General features: G+C 42.2%; 1 protein-coding gene across 1 annotated transcript; it reads left to right on the top strand.

Moving 5' to 3' along the window:
- Positions 1–121: 121 nt before the first annotated feature.
- On the top strand, positions 122–16167 carry TOX4 (TOX high mobility group box family member 4). The gene is made up of 9 exons (XM_041738205.1): positions 122–203; positions 346–414; positions 7585–7827; positions 8652–8912; positions 9264–9494; positions 11814–11894; positions 12634–13377; positions 14213–14376; positions 15237–16167. The coding sequence occupies exons 1-9, from the start codon at positions 198–200 to the stop codon at positions 15295–15297; spliced, it is 1860 nt and encodes a 619-aa protein (XP_041594139.1). The 5' UTR covers positions 122–197; the 3' UTR covers positions 15298–16167.
- The last annotated feature ends 14 nt before the right edge of the window (positions 16168–16181 follow it).

Here is a 16181-nt window from a genome sequence, read left to right as displayed (position 1 = left end):
GCGGCTGCCATTGCCCCGCCGGGCTCCAGGGGGCGGTAGCCGCCCCTCCCGTCCGCTCGGCCTTCCCGGCAGCCGCCGCGCGGCGCTCCCGCCAATCAGCGGACAGCGACGCGCCGCCTGGCGGAAGTGACGAGAGGCAGGCGGCGGGGGCGGGGGGGCGATGAGGGGGCTGAGACGGAGGTAACCGTTGTGTGAAGATGGAGGTAGGGGCCTGGGCGGCGGAGCGCGGCCGGCCGGGTGGGAGCGGAGGCGGGGAGGGGCGCGGGGGCGGGGGAGAGAAGCCTCGCTCCCCGCTGACCGCCCGCCCCGCCTAACCTAGCCCCGCGGCTGTCTTTTGGTTTCCAGTTTCCCGGAGGAAATGACAATTACCTGACGATCACTGGGCCCTCGCACCCCTTCCTGTCGGGGGCCGAGGTGAGCACGGGCTGCGACGCTGTTGGGGGCGGGGGGGCGACCCGACCTGGGGGTCACGGCCGGGAGCACTTCCGCCCGCGCGCGGGGCCAGCGCGGAGCCGCGGGAGCCGGCGGCCGGACCCGCTCCCGGTTGCGGTCCAGGGTCGGGGGTCGCGACGTCTGTCCGCAGGGCTTGTTCTGCCGGTGGCCGGAGGGAGGCGGCAGCTGCCCACGCCGGGCGTGGGGGCGCGCGTGGGGGCGCGCGTGGGGCTCGGCGTCCGGCAGGGCCTCGCCTTGGGCGGCAGCCAGGCGGTGCTGGGAGGGGAGGTGGCGGTGGTGGCGGGCGCTCTACGGGGCGCGCGGAAGCCTCGCCTCGGACCCCGCGACGGGGACGCCCGCCGGGGCGGGGCCAGCGCAGAGGTGGGGAGCAGGCAGATGTCAGTCCCTTGGTCTCGAGCTTTCTGGGGTTTTGGGGTTTTTTTGTTGTTCTTGTTGTTGTGTTTTTTGAGAACCTCCTTACTTTTCCCCCCCAAACTAATGTGAACCACTTGTGTCGGGTTTTGTTGTTTTTGTTTTTTTTCGTTTTCGTTTTGTTTTGTTTTGTTGTCCTAAGAATTTTCCGTTGCTGTTGAATCGGGCTTACCCTGTGTGACCCCTTATTATTTTCAGGGATGAGAATTAGATTGAAAAGGGGACAGGTGCTAGTCTGATTCCTTTGCTGCCTGCCATTCACCGGTTACTGGTGTCCTCTTACGGAGGGCAAAGTGTAAACTCAAATGAACAAGGGATTTAGAAATGACACAAAACGAAACCTCTGTGATGCTTTCCAGTCCGTTTTGCCAGTTTCTTGTCAAGTGACATCTCGATGGTTTTAGTTTCGTTATTTGGAGGGTTGTTAAGTCTTCTGTGGGCCCCATTCCCCGTAAAAGTGCATCGTTGCCAATTTCTTCTGAATCAAGTTTAAATCTAGAGTATGGTGAATTTCGCACGGGCCTCTATCCTTTGGTTTTGTTTTTGTGACTTAAATTTAAAAAAAAAAATATTTTGCCAAGAAGCTCACAACTAAATTTCAGTGTCTTTTTTTTTTTTTTTTTTTTAGCTTAGGTCTTTGTCGTTGCTAACAATTCTTCTCATTACAGCTTCACTTTCCCTTCCCCTCTTTTTTTTTTTTTTTTTTTTTTTTGACTTTTATTTCAGTTGGTTTGTGGTTTTTGTTGTATCTGGTCTTATTGTGAACCACCCCTAATAAAACTTAGAACTAGGTTAAAGGTGATGTTTTTACATTTTTCTTTTAGAAAAAGTGATATTTGGAATTTATTTGCAAGAAAAAAGATAGCTGCCCCAAAAATACTAACCATAAAAAATTTTTGAAAAATTGGACTTTATTGAAGTGAGGAACTCGTTTTCATCAAAAGACATCATTAAGGAGTTAAATAGGTATATCACAGACTGGGAGAAGATATTTTAATACACATATCTGACACATTCAGGATATATCAAATACTTACATAGAGTAAAATAATCTAATTTAAAAATGGGCAAAAATATTTGACCACACACTTCACAAAAGAGGGTATCCAAATTGATATTAGGCATATGAAAGAGTGTCATCATTCATCAGAGAAATGGCACTTAAAATTATAACAAGCACGACTGTATACCCACTTGAATGGTTAAAATTAAAAACACTGACGATTACAAGATTTTGCAAGGCTATACATAACTTTTTTTTTTTTTTTTAAGATTTCTTATTTATTCATCAGAGAGAGAGTGAGAGCAGGGGGGCAGGGGCAGGGCTTGAGGGAGGGGAAGAAGTAGACTCCTGGCTGAGCAGGGAGCCAGATGTGGGGCTTGATCCCAGGGCCCCAGGATCATGACCTGAACCAAAGGCAGATGCTTAACCAACTGAGCCACCCAGGGTGCCCGGGATGTAGATAACTCTTAATCATTGCTGACGAAAGTGTAAAATTGATTCGGTCACTTTGGATAACTGGCAATTTCTGCTAAAGATGAACATATACCTACCCTATGACCCCGCAGTTACACTCCTTGATGTATACATGAGAGAAATGAGAAATTCACCAGAAACTGTAACATAGCAACTTTACACATAATAGCTAAGTACTGGAAACAACCTAGATGTCTATAAACTTGTACATTTCTAGAAAGGGACACTACACAGCAATAAAAAAGGACATCAACTACTAAATGTACCTCAAGTGATCTCAAAAATATATGGTGTTTAGTAAAAAGCCTGACATAAAAGAGTAGCCACTATAATAAGTTCATGTTTTTAATGAATATTAGGAATGGACAATGTGAAACTATGGTAATTGAAATCAGAATAATAGTGCCTGTTGTGAAAAGGAGAGAGTATTGATTGGGGAAGAGTATGAAAAAATCGTTTACAGTGATAGAAATGTTCTATATCTTTGATCTGGATGATGGTTAATTGGATATTTACATATATAAAGATTCTTTGAGTTACATACGTTACATCTGCATACTTAATTTTACCTAAATAAAATAAATGATACTAAAGATTTTTAAGGAATAAGTATCCAGAAAGGAAGGTGTAGCATCTATTATATTATAGCATTGCTAGAGACAGGAAAGTTCTGCTATCTGAAGAGAGTTTATTAATCTTTCTGTTTCCCTCATTCAGGTTGCCTCTTCTACAATGATACTGTGCTTTGAGCACTTTTTGGGAAATAATACAAAGATACCTTTTTTTTTTTTTTTTTAAGATTTTATTTATTCACAAGAGACACACACAGAGAAGCAGAGACACAGGCAGAGGGAGAGGCAGGCTCCAAGCAGGGAGCCTGATGTGCGACTTGAACCTGGGACTCCAGGATCACACCCTGGGCTGAAGGCAGATGCTCAACCAGTGAGCCACCCAGGGATCCCCCAAAGATACCTATTTTTAATTAGGAAAAGTACTTACGATATTAGAACCAGTTAATTAGGGATCCCTGGGTGGCGCAGTGGTTTGGCACTTGCCTTTGGCCCAGGGCGCGATCCTGGAGACCCGGGATCGAATCCCACGTCAGGCTCCCGGTGCATGGAGCCTGTTTCTCCCTCTGCCTATGTCTCTGCCTCTCTCTCTGTCTCTCTGTGACTATCATAAATAAATAAAAATTAAAAAAAAAAAAAAGAACCAGTTAATTATTTCAGGCTGGATAGTTAAAATTTTCACTACTATAGCATTTTTTGAGAACCATGAATCATCTCAATGATCCATCGTACCGATGTACTGTGAGTAAATACGTATTGGATTAAGGTAAATTTCTTTAAAATGAGTAATCTACACTATTTAAAGAAATACTGGGTTGTATGTTTTGGCATGGGGAAATAGGAAAAGAGAGGAAAATCATATTTTTTATTTTTTGGTTCTCTAAACATCCAGAGCTGAATATTCTTGTTTATAAACTGTAATTCCCAAATCATTTCCTCCCTCAAAAAAGCCCATAAATTTAAGAGAGAAGGAAAAGAAAGCTGAATGAGACGGTAGCTGCATCATGTTCCTGTTTTCTCCTTCTGGGTTGAAATAATTTATTTTTACCTGAATATTTCCTACAATTTTATCTATGTTTTATATGTAATAGAGTATGCTCTAGCAATGTAGTAGATCCACTAAAATAAAATAATTAGCTTTTCATTATTGTTTTTTCCCCGTAATGTTATAGATCATTTATGGTAGTAAAAGAGATTTAGAGTGAATCTCTGATGTTATTCTAGCCCGTGGTTTTACGCCTCTGTATTCTTGATCATTTCTATTTACTTTTTTTACTTCAGGAAGAAACAAATAAGCAAATCAACCCCCCCCCCCTCAAAAAAACAACAATATTAAAGCTGTGGATACTGAATGACAAAGCTGTTTCCACATTCCAGGGGGTGGTGCATAGAAAGAATGCCTTGTTAATTTGATACAATGGGATCTCTGCTTGTCTGTTCTTTTAGTGTAGTCCATGAGAGCCCTCCAGATGGTTTATGAGGGGTAGTCCTTTTCAGAACACTGGTCTCTTGTTTCAGATATGAAATTTTACTTTTTCAAGTTCTCTTTAATGAATAGTATCATTTTCATACCTTGGCAGAGTTGCCTTTTTATTTGTTCTGTTAAGCAGAAAAGGATAGGCATCTTTTGCTTTCTCAGATCAATCTGTATCTTGTAAAAAAAAATTTGAAAACTAGTCGGACGCCTGGGTGGCTCAGCAGTTGAGCATCTGCCTTCAGCTCAGGGCGTGATCCTGGAGACCTGGGATCGTGTCCCTCTTCGGGCTCCCCGTAGGGAGCCTGCTTCTCCCTCTGCCTGTGTTTCTGCCTCTCTCTGTGTCTCTCAGGAATAAATACTACTCTCAGGAATAAATACTACTACTGTCATACAGCTATTAATCTCAGTACAGTAAATGTTTCCCCTGATCCTTTTTCCCATAACTTTGCTCGTATGACAATTTGGTAGAAATCTTTGTACTTTCTTCTTGAAAAATCTCACATAAACCTAAACTGAAATTTCAGAGAGTCATGGACCTGAAGTTCAGAACTTTTTCACACAATAACAAGAATTATAAACTGTGTACTGAGAAAAAGTTCAGTTCTTGGGGAGATTTTTATTTTCCCATCAAGAACTGCTTGCTATGTTCCTTGTGCCACTCTTATCTTACATCTCAGACAACTACCAAATTTTTATTATATTAAGTAAAATAGTAAGGATCTTGGAGGAAGAAAATGCAGAAATGAAGCTGTATCCGTATCTTTTTGTCTTCTAGGAAACATTTTTCAGTTTGCTAATGTGATAAGGAGAGATTAGGCATTTCACAGACATACTTTTTTCACCCTAGTTTCTACTAGATGGAAATATTCTTTCCAGCAATGTCTTGTATTTTCTTTTCTTTTCTTTTTTTTAAGATTTTATTGATTTATTCATGAGAGACACAGAGAGAGGCAGAGGGACACAAGCAGAGGGAGAAGCGGGCTCCATGCCGGGAGCCCAACGCAGGACTTGATCTGGGGACTCCAGGATCACACCCTGGGCCGAGGGCAGGTGCTAAACCGCTGAGCCACCTGGGGATCCCTCCAGCAATGTCTTCATTAAAATAAAAATTGTGGGGCATCTCGCTGGCTCAATCGGAAGAGCAGAAGAGCGAGCAAGTCTTGATCTCAGGGTCTTGAGTTCAAGTTCCACATTGAGTGTAGAGATTACTTAAATAAATAAAACGTAAGAAATAAAATAAAAATGGTGATATTAATGAGGCCCTTTCTGAGGAACTCTTTAAAATGCATCCTTTAGGGCAGCCTGGGTGGCTCAGCAGTTTAGCGCCGCTTTCAGCCCAGGGCGCGATCCTGGAGACCCAGAATCGAGTCCCACATCAGGCTCCCTGCATGGAGTCTGCTTCTCCCTATGCCTGTGCCCGTCCCCCCCCCCCCCCCCGTCTGTCTCTCATGAATAAATAAATAAAGTCTTTAAAAATAATAAAATGCATCATTTAATCATGGGAAAGAAGCATGGATACCTATTCGATTTGATCTGAATGAGTTGATATTTACTATTCCATGTGTTAGGTTAATTGCATTTAAAGTTTCCAAAATTCCAATTATCTATAACTAATTAGCAGATTGGGGCGCCTGGGTGGTTCAGTCAGTTGGGTGTCTGCCTTCAGCTTGGGTTGTGATCCCTGGGTCCTGGGATCAAGCCTGGCATTGGGCTCCCTGCTGAGCGGAGAGCCTGCTTCTCCTTCTCTGCTTGGTCTCTCTCTCTCTCTCTCTCTCTCTCTCTGAGCTGAATAAATAGATAGATAAAATCATAGAATAAAAAAAAAAGCAGGTCACAAGTTAATAATTACAATATCATTAATAGCAGTGGTTTATAGTTCTTAAACAACTATAGATATGAAATAATGTGATGAGGTTTTGTTACTGAATCCCATTAATTATAATAATATAAGTAGATTGTCATTACAGCTCTTATTTTATAGATGAGGAAAACCCCTTCCAAGTCATATAGTAAGTGGCAAAGCTGGAACCTGAACCCAGGCCTCTCTGACACCAAAGTCTCTTGCAAGTATTTATAATATTGGCATTTCAGTTTTTTAGTGTCAAGAAGGAGCTGTAGCATTTAATGTATCTTAGTTCAGACATTGGTCTGTTGTTCTGGGTCTCTGAAGAGTAGACCCACTCAGTATAGAAAGACTATGTATTACTATAGTTGAGTTCAGAGGAAGGAATTGAGGTTTATAGCCAGCTGGAGTAGCCCTTTTCTCCTTCTCTTGCAGAAAGGCTCTGTCAGAGCAAGACTAGGAATGTTAGAGAACCAGTTTGCCTGTTGGCTCTAGCTCTTAAGGTTTTTCTCCTCAGTATTAGACTTACCTTGGCATTGTTGGGTTTTCCAAGAATGCTGTACAAATGGGAATCTTAATTGTTATGATTTCTAAGATGGAACTCTTAAGTGTAGATATTTTAGAAGAGGATATCATTCTCATGACAGTACCTTTTAGGATTTGCTTCAAAGGAACCTAAAAACAATAGTCAAAAGTATAATTATCTGGTTGACAATGAATTTCTGTGGTCTAATAGTTCGAGTAACTGCTATTAGAATCTTTTGGGAGTTTTTGATCACCATAGGCAAAACAATTTATATTAAGACTTGGGTCCTTACCAACAGTGCTGAAAGAGTCACTCATTAGAACAGTAAGCATGATAGGACAACTGAGATGGCAAAAATAAAGGCAGATTTTAAAAACTGGAAACTGGGGATCCCTGGGTGGCGCAGTGGTTTGGCGCCTGTCTTTGGCCCAGAGCGCGATCCTGGAGACCCGGGATCGAGTCCCACATCGGGCTCCCAGTGCATGGAGCCTGCTTCTCCCTCTGCCTTTCTCTCTCTCTCTCTCTGTGACTATCATAAATAAATAAAAATTAAAAAAAAAATTTTTTAAATTTAGTATTCCCCAAAAAAATAAAAAAATAAAAATTGGAAAATGTGATTGATTTTGGCAGCCTCGTATTTGCCTTATGACCAAGGCTGTGAGGAAGAGAAGTTTATTTATAAAATTAAATAGGTCCTAAGAAATTGATAACAAAAATAGGACCCAGGCTGGAAAAAGGTGCACTGAGAAAGCAGTGCCCAGCTGTTCTTGACTTGGCGGTATGCAGGTCCTCTTTCCACTAATTGTCTTTCCTTTTCTCCCCCTACAGACATTCCATACTCCGAGCTTGGGAGATGAGGAATTTGAAATCCCACCTATCTCCTTGGATTCTGACCCCTCGCTGGCTGTCTCGGATGTGGTCGGCCACTTTGATGACCTAGCAGACCCCTCCTCCTCTCAGGATGGCAGCTTTTCAGCCCAGTATGGGGTCCAGACATTGGACATGCCTGTGGGCATGACCCATGGCTTGATGGAGCAGGGCGGGGGGCTCCTGAGTGGGGGCTTGACCATGGTAAGGGCAAGACATTATCAGGCCTCCCAGGCTTTGGGCACGGTGCTGGGCAGACACGGGCAACTCTCCCCGCTACCACACTTGGGTATTACTTGGTTCTCATCCTGTGGTTAAAGGCTCACCAGAAAAGATTTAATTTCCCCTGACGGACATTTGAGTCAAAACTTGAAAATGATATAAAAATTAGTGTTGACCCTGATGTGAAAATGATTGTGATGGGCGGGGGGGAGGTCGGTGTGTTTTTTTCCCTTCTGCTATTGCCTTCACATCCTAGGATTAAAATGTGAGTGTGATAGCTGGCATGTTCATTATTCAAAACCATCCGAACCAAATGTATTGATTGTGGAGTAGTCTGTGTTACATGTCAGTGTATTGGGTTTCCAGCACACCTTATCAGCACATCTTCACACTATATTTGATGCCAAACATCTCTAACATTGGCCTTATCCACTCTTGATCGTGTTGCAACTTTTAAAACCATTATTATAGAGAGTACAGGGAGGAAGTTTTTCTTTACCCTATGTGTCATCACTACCTCCAGATTACAGAATAACTTATTCTTTAACTTGTCCAAAATTAAGACTTCTCCGGTTATTTTTCATGATTTTGGAACAGGCTTTTAGTACAAAGAAGTGACTTTAATTAAATTTCTGTACTTTATTAAAAAGCTTAATATACTTTATATATAATTATTTGATGTTTAGTCTTTTAAAAGATGATACAGTCTGGGTAAGCAAGGGTTTATGAACTGTCCTGAATTCAGTGGGGGGAAAGAGTGGTGTTTTTTATATTTAGTGTTTAATTAGTCCTTCTGCTTCTCTCAGGACTTGGACCATTCTATAGGAACTCAGTATAGTGCCAACCCACCTGTTACAATTGATGTACCAATGGCAGACATGACATCTGGCTTGATGGGGCATAGCCAGTTGACCACCATTGATCAGTCAGAACTGAGTTCTCAACTTGGTTTGAGCTTAGGGGGTGGCACCATCCTGCCACCTGCCCAGTCACCTGAGGATCGTCTTTCAACCACCCCTTCACCTACTAGTTCACTTCATGAGGATGGTGTTGAGGATTTCCGGAGGGTGAGGCATTCCCTGCCAAAATAAATCTGCCATGATATTCTGGGATAAAACTCTTGGCATACAGAGCCTACTCAGTAGTATTTGCTCCTGCCCTGCCATCTCCTCTGCTCTTTTCTGGGTATGGGGTCCTGCCTCTCAGTCTCCAGTTTATAATGCTTTTCCCAATCCCCACTCTAATTGGTCCTCACATACTTTACTAATGTCTTAATCCTATTGCCTCTTTTTAGCATTTCTGAAAATTCCATCCATGTGCCTAGTTAGTTCCCCCCATATAAAAGTCCTTTTTTTACAGTTCTACAGACATGATACTTCCTTCTTCCCTTTTGTAATTCTCTCTTTTCTCCCCTGCAGCAAGTTCCCAGCCAGAAGACCGTTGTGGTGGAAGCAGGAAAAAAGCAGAAGGCCCCAAAGAAGAGAAAAAAGAAAGATCCTAATGAACCCCAGAAGCCAGTTTCAGCATATGCTTTATTCTTTCGTGATACACAGGCTGCCATCAAGGGACAGAATCCCAATGCCACTTTTGGGGAGGTTTCAAAAATTGTGGCCTCCATGTGGGATAGTCTTGGAGAGGAGCAAAAACAGGTGAACAAAACATGGAGAGACTAGTGGGTAGTGAATGTCCTAGAAATTTTTAAGTAGGGGGATAAACTAAGTTTTCTTTTAACTTTTTAAGTTCTTATTTAATATCAACTCTTTGTTAGTAGCATTCACAGATCATTCTGTCTTAGAAGTTGCAGCCACCCACTGAATCCAGAAAGCAAATCTAAAATTACTAATTTAAAAAAATAATAATAATAAATAAATAAATAAATAAAATTACTAATTTTTATAAAAACACTGAATCTAATTTTACTAAACTCCATTTTGTCCCCATCTGTAAAATTAGGCCATTCCTTGGTAAATTGCATCTCTAAAATCCACTAGCCTAAACTTGAACTTAAGAGTTTTATTTAGTTTATGGTTTTCTCATTGGCCTAATATAAATTTGAAAACTATAGTTAATTTCTCTAAATTTAATATAGATTTAAAAAAGTAAAGGCCCCTGAATGGCTTTGTTGGCTAAGCATCCGAATCTTGGTTTCAGCTCAGGTTGTGCATGATCTTAGGGTTGTGAGATTCAGCCCCACATTGGGCTCTGCACTGGGTGTGGAGCCTAAGATTCTCTCTCTCTCTCTGCATCCCCTCCCCCGCTCCATTCCCCTCTCGCTCTCAAAATATGAGTGAAAATTATGATGTAATATATGTACAATTAAATATGTGTAAATATATGATACAATTAACATTGAAGATGGCTAGAATTATCATTGTCCTGTCATTTGCCCCAGATCTTGTGTCAAAGTGAATCTGCTACTTAATACTTGTTTTTAAAGATTTTATTTATTTGAGAGGGAGTGCACACAAGTGGGGTGAGAGGCAGAGGGAAAAGCAGATTCCCTGCTGAACGGAAAGCTTGATGCAGGGGCTTGATCACAGGATCACAACCTGGGCCTAAGGCAGACGCCCAAGAGACTGAGCCACCCACATACCCCATGCTATTTAATATTTGAAAGAAAGGCTGAAATTTATTAACTTCTAGCAATTACTATTGCTGCTCAACAAACCACAAATTTAATAGCTTTAAATAGTGGCAGTTTATTATTTCTCATGATAATGTAAATTGGTTAGATGGTTTTCCTCACGTTGCCTGGGCTCATTCTTTTGGTGGTAGTCAGGTGACCGCTGGTATGGCCGACGGAGGTGACCTTGCTCTCATGTCTGACATTTGGTTTAGATTCCTGCTCATTCACATGGTCTCTCCTTCAAAAGGCTAGACTGGTTTCTTTATAGTATGGCAGACTTAGAGCAAGGTCTCTCTGTCACTTTCTTAGGGTCAAAGCAATTTGTAGAGCTATCCCAGATTCTGAGTAAGGGGAAATAGGTTTCAGCCCTTGATGGGAAAAGTATGCAAGATGGGAGTTCTTGTGGCCATCATATGTTGCAAATAATTTGCCACATTCCTTAAGGGGGAGTATACCCATTAGACACAATCCCAGGCTGAGCAGACTGTTGATCTTATACAATGTTTGGATACAAAATTTTTTTAGTTACAAAAGTGGGCATGAGTTGGTGTTAGCTTTAGAAGTGTTGTTGGGCGTCTAGGTGGCTCAGTAATGGAGTGCCTGCCTTCGGCCCAGGGCGTGACCCCAAGGTCCTGGGATCGAATCCCACATCAGGCTCCCTGCAAGGAGCCTGCTTCTCCCTCTGCCTGTGTCTCTGCCTCTTTCTGTGTGTGTCTCATGAATAAATAAGATCTTAAAGAAAAGAAAATTTGACTTTTTTTTTTTTTTTTAAGATTTTATCCATTTATTCCTGAGAGACACAGGCAGATGAAGCAGGCTACCCAGGACTCCAGGATCATGCCCTGAGCTCAAGGCAGACGCCCAACCGCTGAGCCACCCAGGCGTTCCAAAACTTTGACTTTAGGGGGGAAAAAAGTGTAGTTGTTCTGGCAAGATTTCTTGATTGACTTTTAGATGCATGGTCACTTGCAAAGTCTGCCATAGAAGTTGTCTTGGTTATTAGCTTCCAGAAATGTTTTTGCTAAAAAAGAGTTGGCAATATTTTTATTTATTTTTTTTTATTTTATTTTTTTTATTTATGATAGTCATACAGAGAGAGAGAGAGAGGCAGAGACATAGGCAGAGGGAGAAGCAGGCTCCATGCACTGGGAGCCTGATGTGGGATTCGATCCCGGGTCTCCAGATCGCGCCCTGGGCCAAAGGCAGGCGCCAAACCGCTGCGCCACCCAGGGGTCCCAAGTTGGCAATATTTAACTGAATTGTCATTCATTGATAAATAACATAGAATTTGTCTTTTCTAGGGACATGCGGACTTTTTAAACAGTCTCTCCTTTTCCGATAGGTGTATAAGAGGAAAACTGAAGCTGCCAAGAAAGAGTATCTGAAGGCTCTGGCTGCGTATAAAGACAATCAAGAGTGTCAGGTAAGAGGGTTATTTAAGCCAATAAAAAGAGGTGCCCAGGTGGCTGTTAGTTAAGCACCTGCCTTCAGCCCAGATCATGATTGCAGGTCCTATGATCAAGCCCCACATGGGGCTCCCTGCTCAGTGGGGAGCCTGCTTCTCCCACTCCTCCAGCTTATGCTCACATACGCGTGCTCTTTCTCTTTGTCAATTAATCTTTAAAAAAAATAAACCAGTAAAAATATTTTCGGAGCTGATTATTAGCAGTTATAAGAAGTAAATACCACTCAAAAATTTGTGGGACTTGGGATCCCTGGGTGGCGCAGCGGTTTGGCGCCTGCCTTTGGCCCAGGGCACGATCCTGGAGACCGGGGATCGAATCCCATGTCGGGCTCCCGGTGCATGGAGCCTGCTTCTCCCTCTGCCTTTATCTCTGCCTTGTCTCTGCCTCTCTCTCTATATATGACTATCATAAATAAATAATAAAAAAAAAATTTTTTAAAAAATTTGTGGGACTTCTTAATACTATGTAATATTAAAAGCTTAAAAGTATAATACGTTTCCTGTTGTCTCCACCATAAATCTTGCCACAATCTGAGTTTATTTCCGTTATTTAGTTACTCCATTATTTACTCCCACAGCTCTTAGATCTTTTCTTGGGAGGTGATTAGTGCAGTGAATGTGTTCTGGGGAGGAGAGTAAATTTCCCAATGACTTGGTGGGTGTTTTTTTTTTGTTTTTTTGTTTGTTTGTTTCTTAGGCCACTGTGGAAACAGTAGAATTGGATCCAGTGCCACCGTCACAGACGCCTTCTCCACCTCCTATGGCTACTGTTGACCCAGCATCTCCAGCACCAGCCACAACAGAGCCCCCTGCCCTGTCCCCTTCCATTGTTGTTAACTCCACTCTTTCCTCGTATGTGGCAAACCAGACATCTTCTGGGACCGGTGGTCAGCCCAATATCACCAAGTTGATTATTACTAAACAGATGTTACCTTCTTCTATTACTATGTCTCAAGGAGGGATGGTTACTGTTATCCCAGCCACAGTGGTGACCTCCCGGGGGATCCAACTAGGCCAAACCAGTACAGCCACTATCCAGCCCAGTCAACAAGCCCAAATTGTCACTCGCTCAGTGTTGCAGGCAGCGGCAGCGGCAGCTGCTTCTATGCAACTGCCTCCACCTCGACTGCAACCCCCTCCACTGCAACAGATGCCTCAGCCCCCCACTCAGCAGCAAGTGACCATCCTGCAGCAGCCTCCCCCGCTTCAGGCCATGCAACAGCCTCCACCTCAGAAAGTCCGAATCAATTTACAGCAACAGCCACCTCCTCTGCAGATCAAAATTGTACCTCCACCCACTCTGAAAATGCAGACAACCTTAGTCCCACCAACTATGGAAAGTAGTCCTGAGCGGCCTGTGAACAACAGCCCTGAGGCCCACACAGTAGAGGAAACTTCTCCTGAGACGATCTGTGAGATGATCACAGATGTAGTTCCTGAGGTGAGCCTGTTTTTCAAGTCTTTCTCCAGATCAGGAGAAAGAATTATTTTGGTTGCCCCAATAAAAGTGGAGGTTGCTACTAGCATTTAATGTCTGGCAATCAGGAATTTTCCTAGGACTTCCCTGTGACTGTGACTTGTCGTATGCATGATAGTATGTAGTGTTTTTGGTGAGAAACATTAAGGAGGATATTCTGTGTCATACTGCAATCCTCTGAGAGAATGTCGTCTAACCATAGTGTTATTTTTCAGAGGTGTCTATCCAGTGGAAGAACTTAAATCTCCAAAATTGTGGATTTAAGATCTTGCATTTCTCCTGTTTCCGCTGCTTGGCTTAATGTTTTAAGCAGGGGATGGATAGCTAGAAAAAAATTGGTTTATATCATTGAGTCTTTTCAAAGAGACATAAACAGATGCCACGTACCCTAGTTTTAATTTGTACATCACCAGTAGTCATTAAAAAAAAAATACATCTATGGATCTGTTTGGAGACTCTAGGTCCACAATTAAAAATTAAAGAGTACTGGCATGTGGCCAGCATTCCGCCAGTTGGAAGACTCTTGATGTCAGTCTGCTTGGCAAAGTTTTATTTTTCTTTTTTCTTTTTTTTTTTTTTTTGCTTGGCAAAGTTTTAAAGCTGCATATAGAAAGGGAGACCAAGAACTCCTCTTTTTTTTTTTTTTTTTTTTTTAAGAACTCCTCTTTTAGAACTCTACCCCCATATGTGAAGGATTGTAATACCTGGTGCTCCATTGACTCCCAGAGTTAATTTGATCAGCCAGCTAGTTAAGTAAGTAGCAATCTGATTCACTTTTGGTGCTTTCTCCCTCTCATAGGTTGAATCTCCTTCTCAAATGGATGTTGAATTGGTGAGTGGGTCTCCTGTGACGCTCTCACCTCAGCCTCGATGTGTGAGGTCCGGCTGTGAGAATCCTCCCGTTGTGAGTAAGGACTGGGACAATGAGTACTGCAGCAATGAATGTGTGGTAAAGCACTGCAGGTGAGTTTACAGTTTGCCTTCTTATAATTCAGGTATTACTAAGTTAACTGTTGGGAAACATGGCAAACCTGAGCATATAATCAGAATCACCCGACCTTAGGTAGACTAGATTGTTATATATACGTCTGATTATGGGGGCTACTAGAAAAGGTCCCCTGCTTAAGAGCTTACATTTGCCACATAGACAGATGATATAATTAGCAGTTTCTGCTTTTTGGTTACATATGCTCTTGTAAAAAATTATAACACTTTAAGCTGTTAGATTACAGATATTAGCTTAGCCTTTCCTTAGCAGAAATCCAACCACTCAGGGAATTAGAATTTGAGGAGGGGGACACCTGGGTGGCTCAGTGATGGAGCGTCTGCCTTTGGCTCAGGGCATGATCCCAGAGTCCCACATCGGACATGGAGCCTGCTTTTCCTCCCTCTGCCTGTGTCTCTGACTCTTTCTGTGTTTCTCATGAATAAATAAAATCTTAAAAAAAAAAAGAACTTGAGGACCATTATGCCAAGTGCTAACTAGCACAATAAGATGCCAGGTGTGGCAGGAGTAGGGGTGAATGGTAGGGGCAAGAGAAGTTCTGAAGATTTTGCCCATCTCCTCAGTTTTCCAGGGATTTACCTTTATCTATGAAACAAGTATTGGTACTTTCTTAGTCAAATCGTCTTCAGTAAATTAGGACAGCCTAAACTTTCGAGGCCCACTGTCCTTATATTCCTATTGGGTAATATCATTTCATCTTAATGAAGCTATTTAAGAGAGTTTAAAAGAGTATATCAAAAAATAAATAAATAAATAAAATAAAAGAGCACACCTAGGCTGTAATTCTAAATTTATATGTATCTCTCTTCTCTTGTAGGGATGTCTTCTTGGCCTGGGTGGCTTCTAGAAATTCAAACACAGTGGTGTTTGTGAAGTAGTCCTTCCTGTTCTCCAAGCCAGTGAAGATTTATCTGCTGGGAATGTCTAAGAGCCTTTTTATAAAACAAGCTGAGCTTCTGGTAGTGCCTGATCTCAACCCATGACGGTCTTCGTGCTTCTCCCCTTTCTGTCTGTTCATCAGGGGCCAGTGTGGAGCAAGGCCGGGGAGTTTGCTATAACCTGGAACTGCTTTTTACTTTCAAGTACAAGTGAGCATTGCAGTGAGCATTGCAGGGGAAAGGTGAAGGGAATATGGACAAGCAGAACATAGGGGTGGTACTGGTGGGGGCTGTCTGAGGAAATGCAATATAATTGTCATAGGACATGCCTCAAGTTATTAAAATGATGGGAGAGACTCAGCTTTGAGCCTAGGATAAAACACTGTGCATCCATTTTAAAGGGGATAAAAGGTTGCATTATAGGTTACCTCTTAAACAGGAATGATTGCTATCACACCTCTACATTGCTTTGAGAACTAAAGTTTTCAACAGAATAGGCACACTGGGCTATAGGGGAACTACCATCACCTAGGAGTTTATTTATTTCTCTTTACAAATAATGTTATTTCTGTAGTCCATGACCATCCTCCTTGCAGTTACCACATTTTATGAGTGTAAGGGGCAGAAGTCTATATCCTTAATATAAGAGGTTTTACGAAAGTCTAAAGAAGTTGTGTTCACTTGTGTTTAATGAAATCTCTCTTTAAAAATGTAGGCTTTCTGTACACTGTAGGAATTCATTTAAATTTAATGTAAGATGGGCTTATTTTTCTTGGAAGTACGTAAAGGAAAAAAAAGATGAGCAAAGCTACATAGCTGTAACACAATAAACTATTTAGAGCATGTTAGCCCTAATAACCTTAAGTGAAATCAGATCTTACCTT

Source organism: Vulpes lagopus, chromosome 23, assembly GCF_018345385.1.
Source record: "Vulpes lagopus strain Blue_001 chromosome 23, ASM1834538v1, whole genome shotgun sequence".
Classification (NCBI taxonomy): Eukaryota; Metazoa; Chordata; class Mammalia; order Carnivora; family Canidae; genus Vulpes; species Vulpes lagopus.
This window is presented reverse-complemented; position numbering and strand designations above follow the sequence as displayed.

What these genes read in the sequence shown, in the direction of transcription:
- TOX4 (XM_041738205.1), top strand. An exon ending in TGAGTGGGGGCTTGACCATG is followed by an intron (nt 7,828 to 8,651) that starts GTAAGGGCAAGA and finishes TGCTTCTCTCAG; the next exon opens with GACTTGGACCATTCTATAGG. An exon ending in TTGGAGAGGAGCAAAAACAG is followed by an intron (nt 9,495 to 11,813) that starts GTGAACAAAACA and finishes CTTTTCCGATAG; the next exon opens with GTGTATAAGAGGAAAACTGA.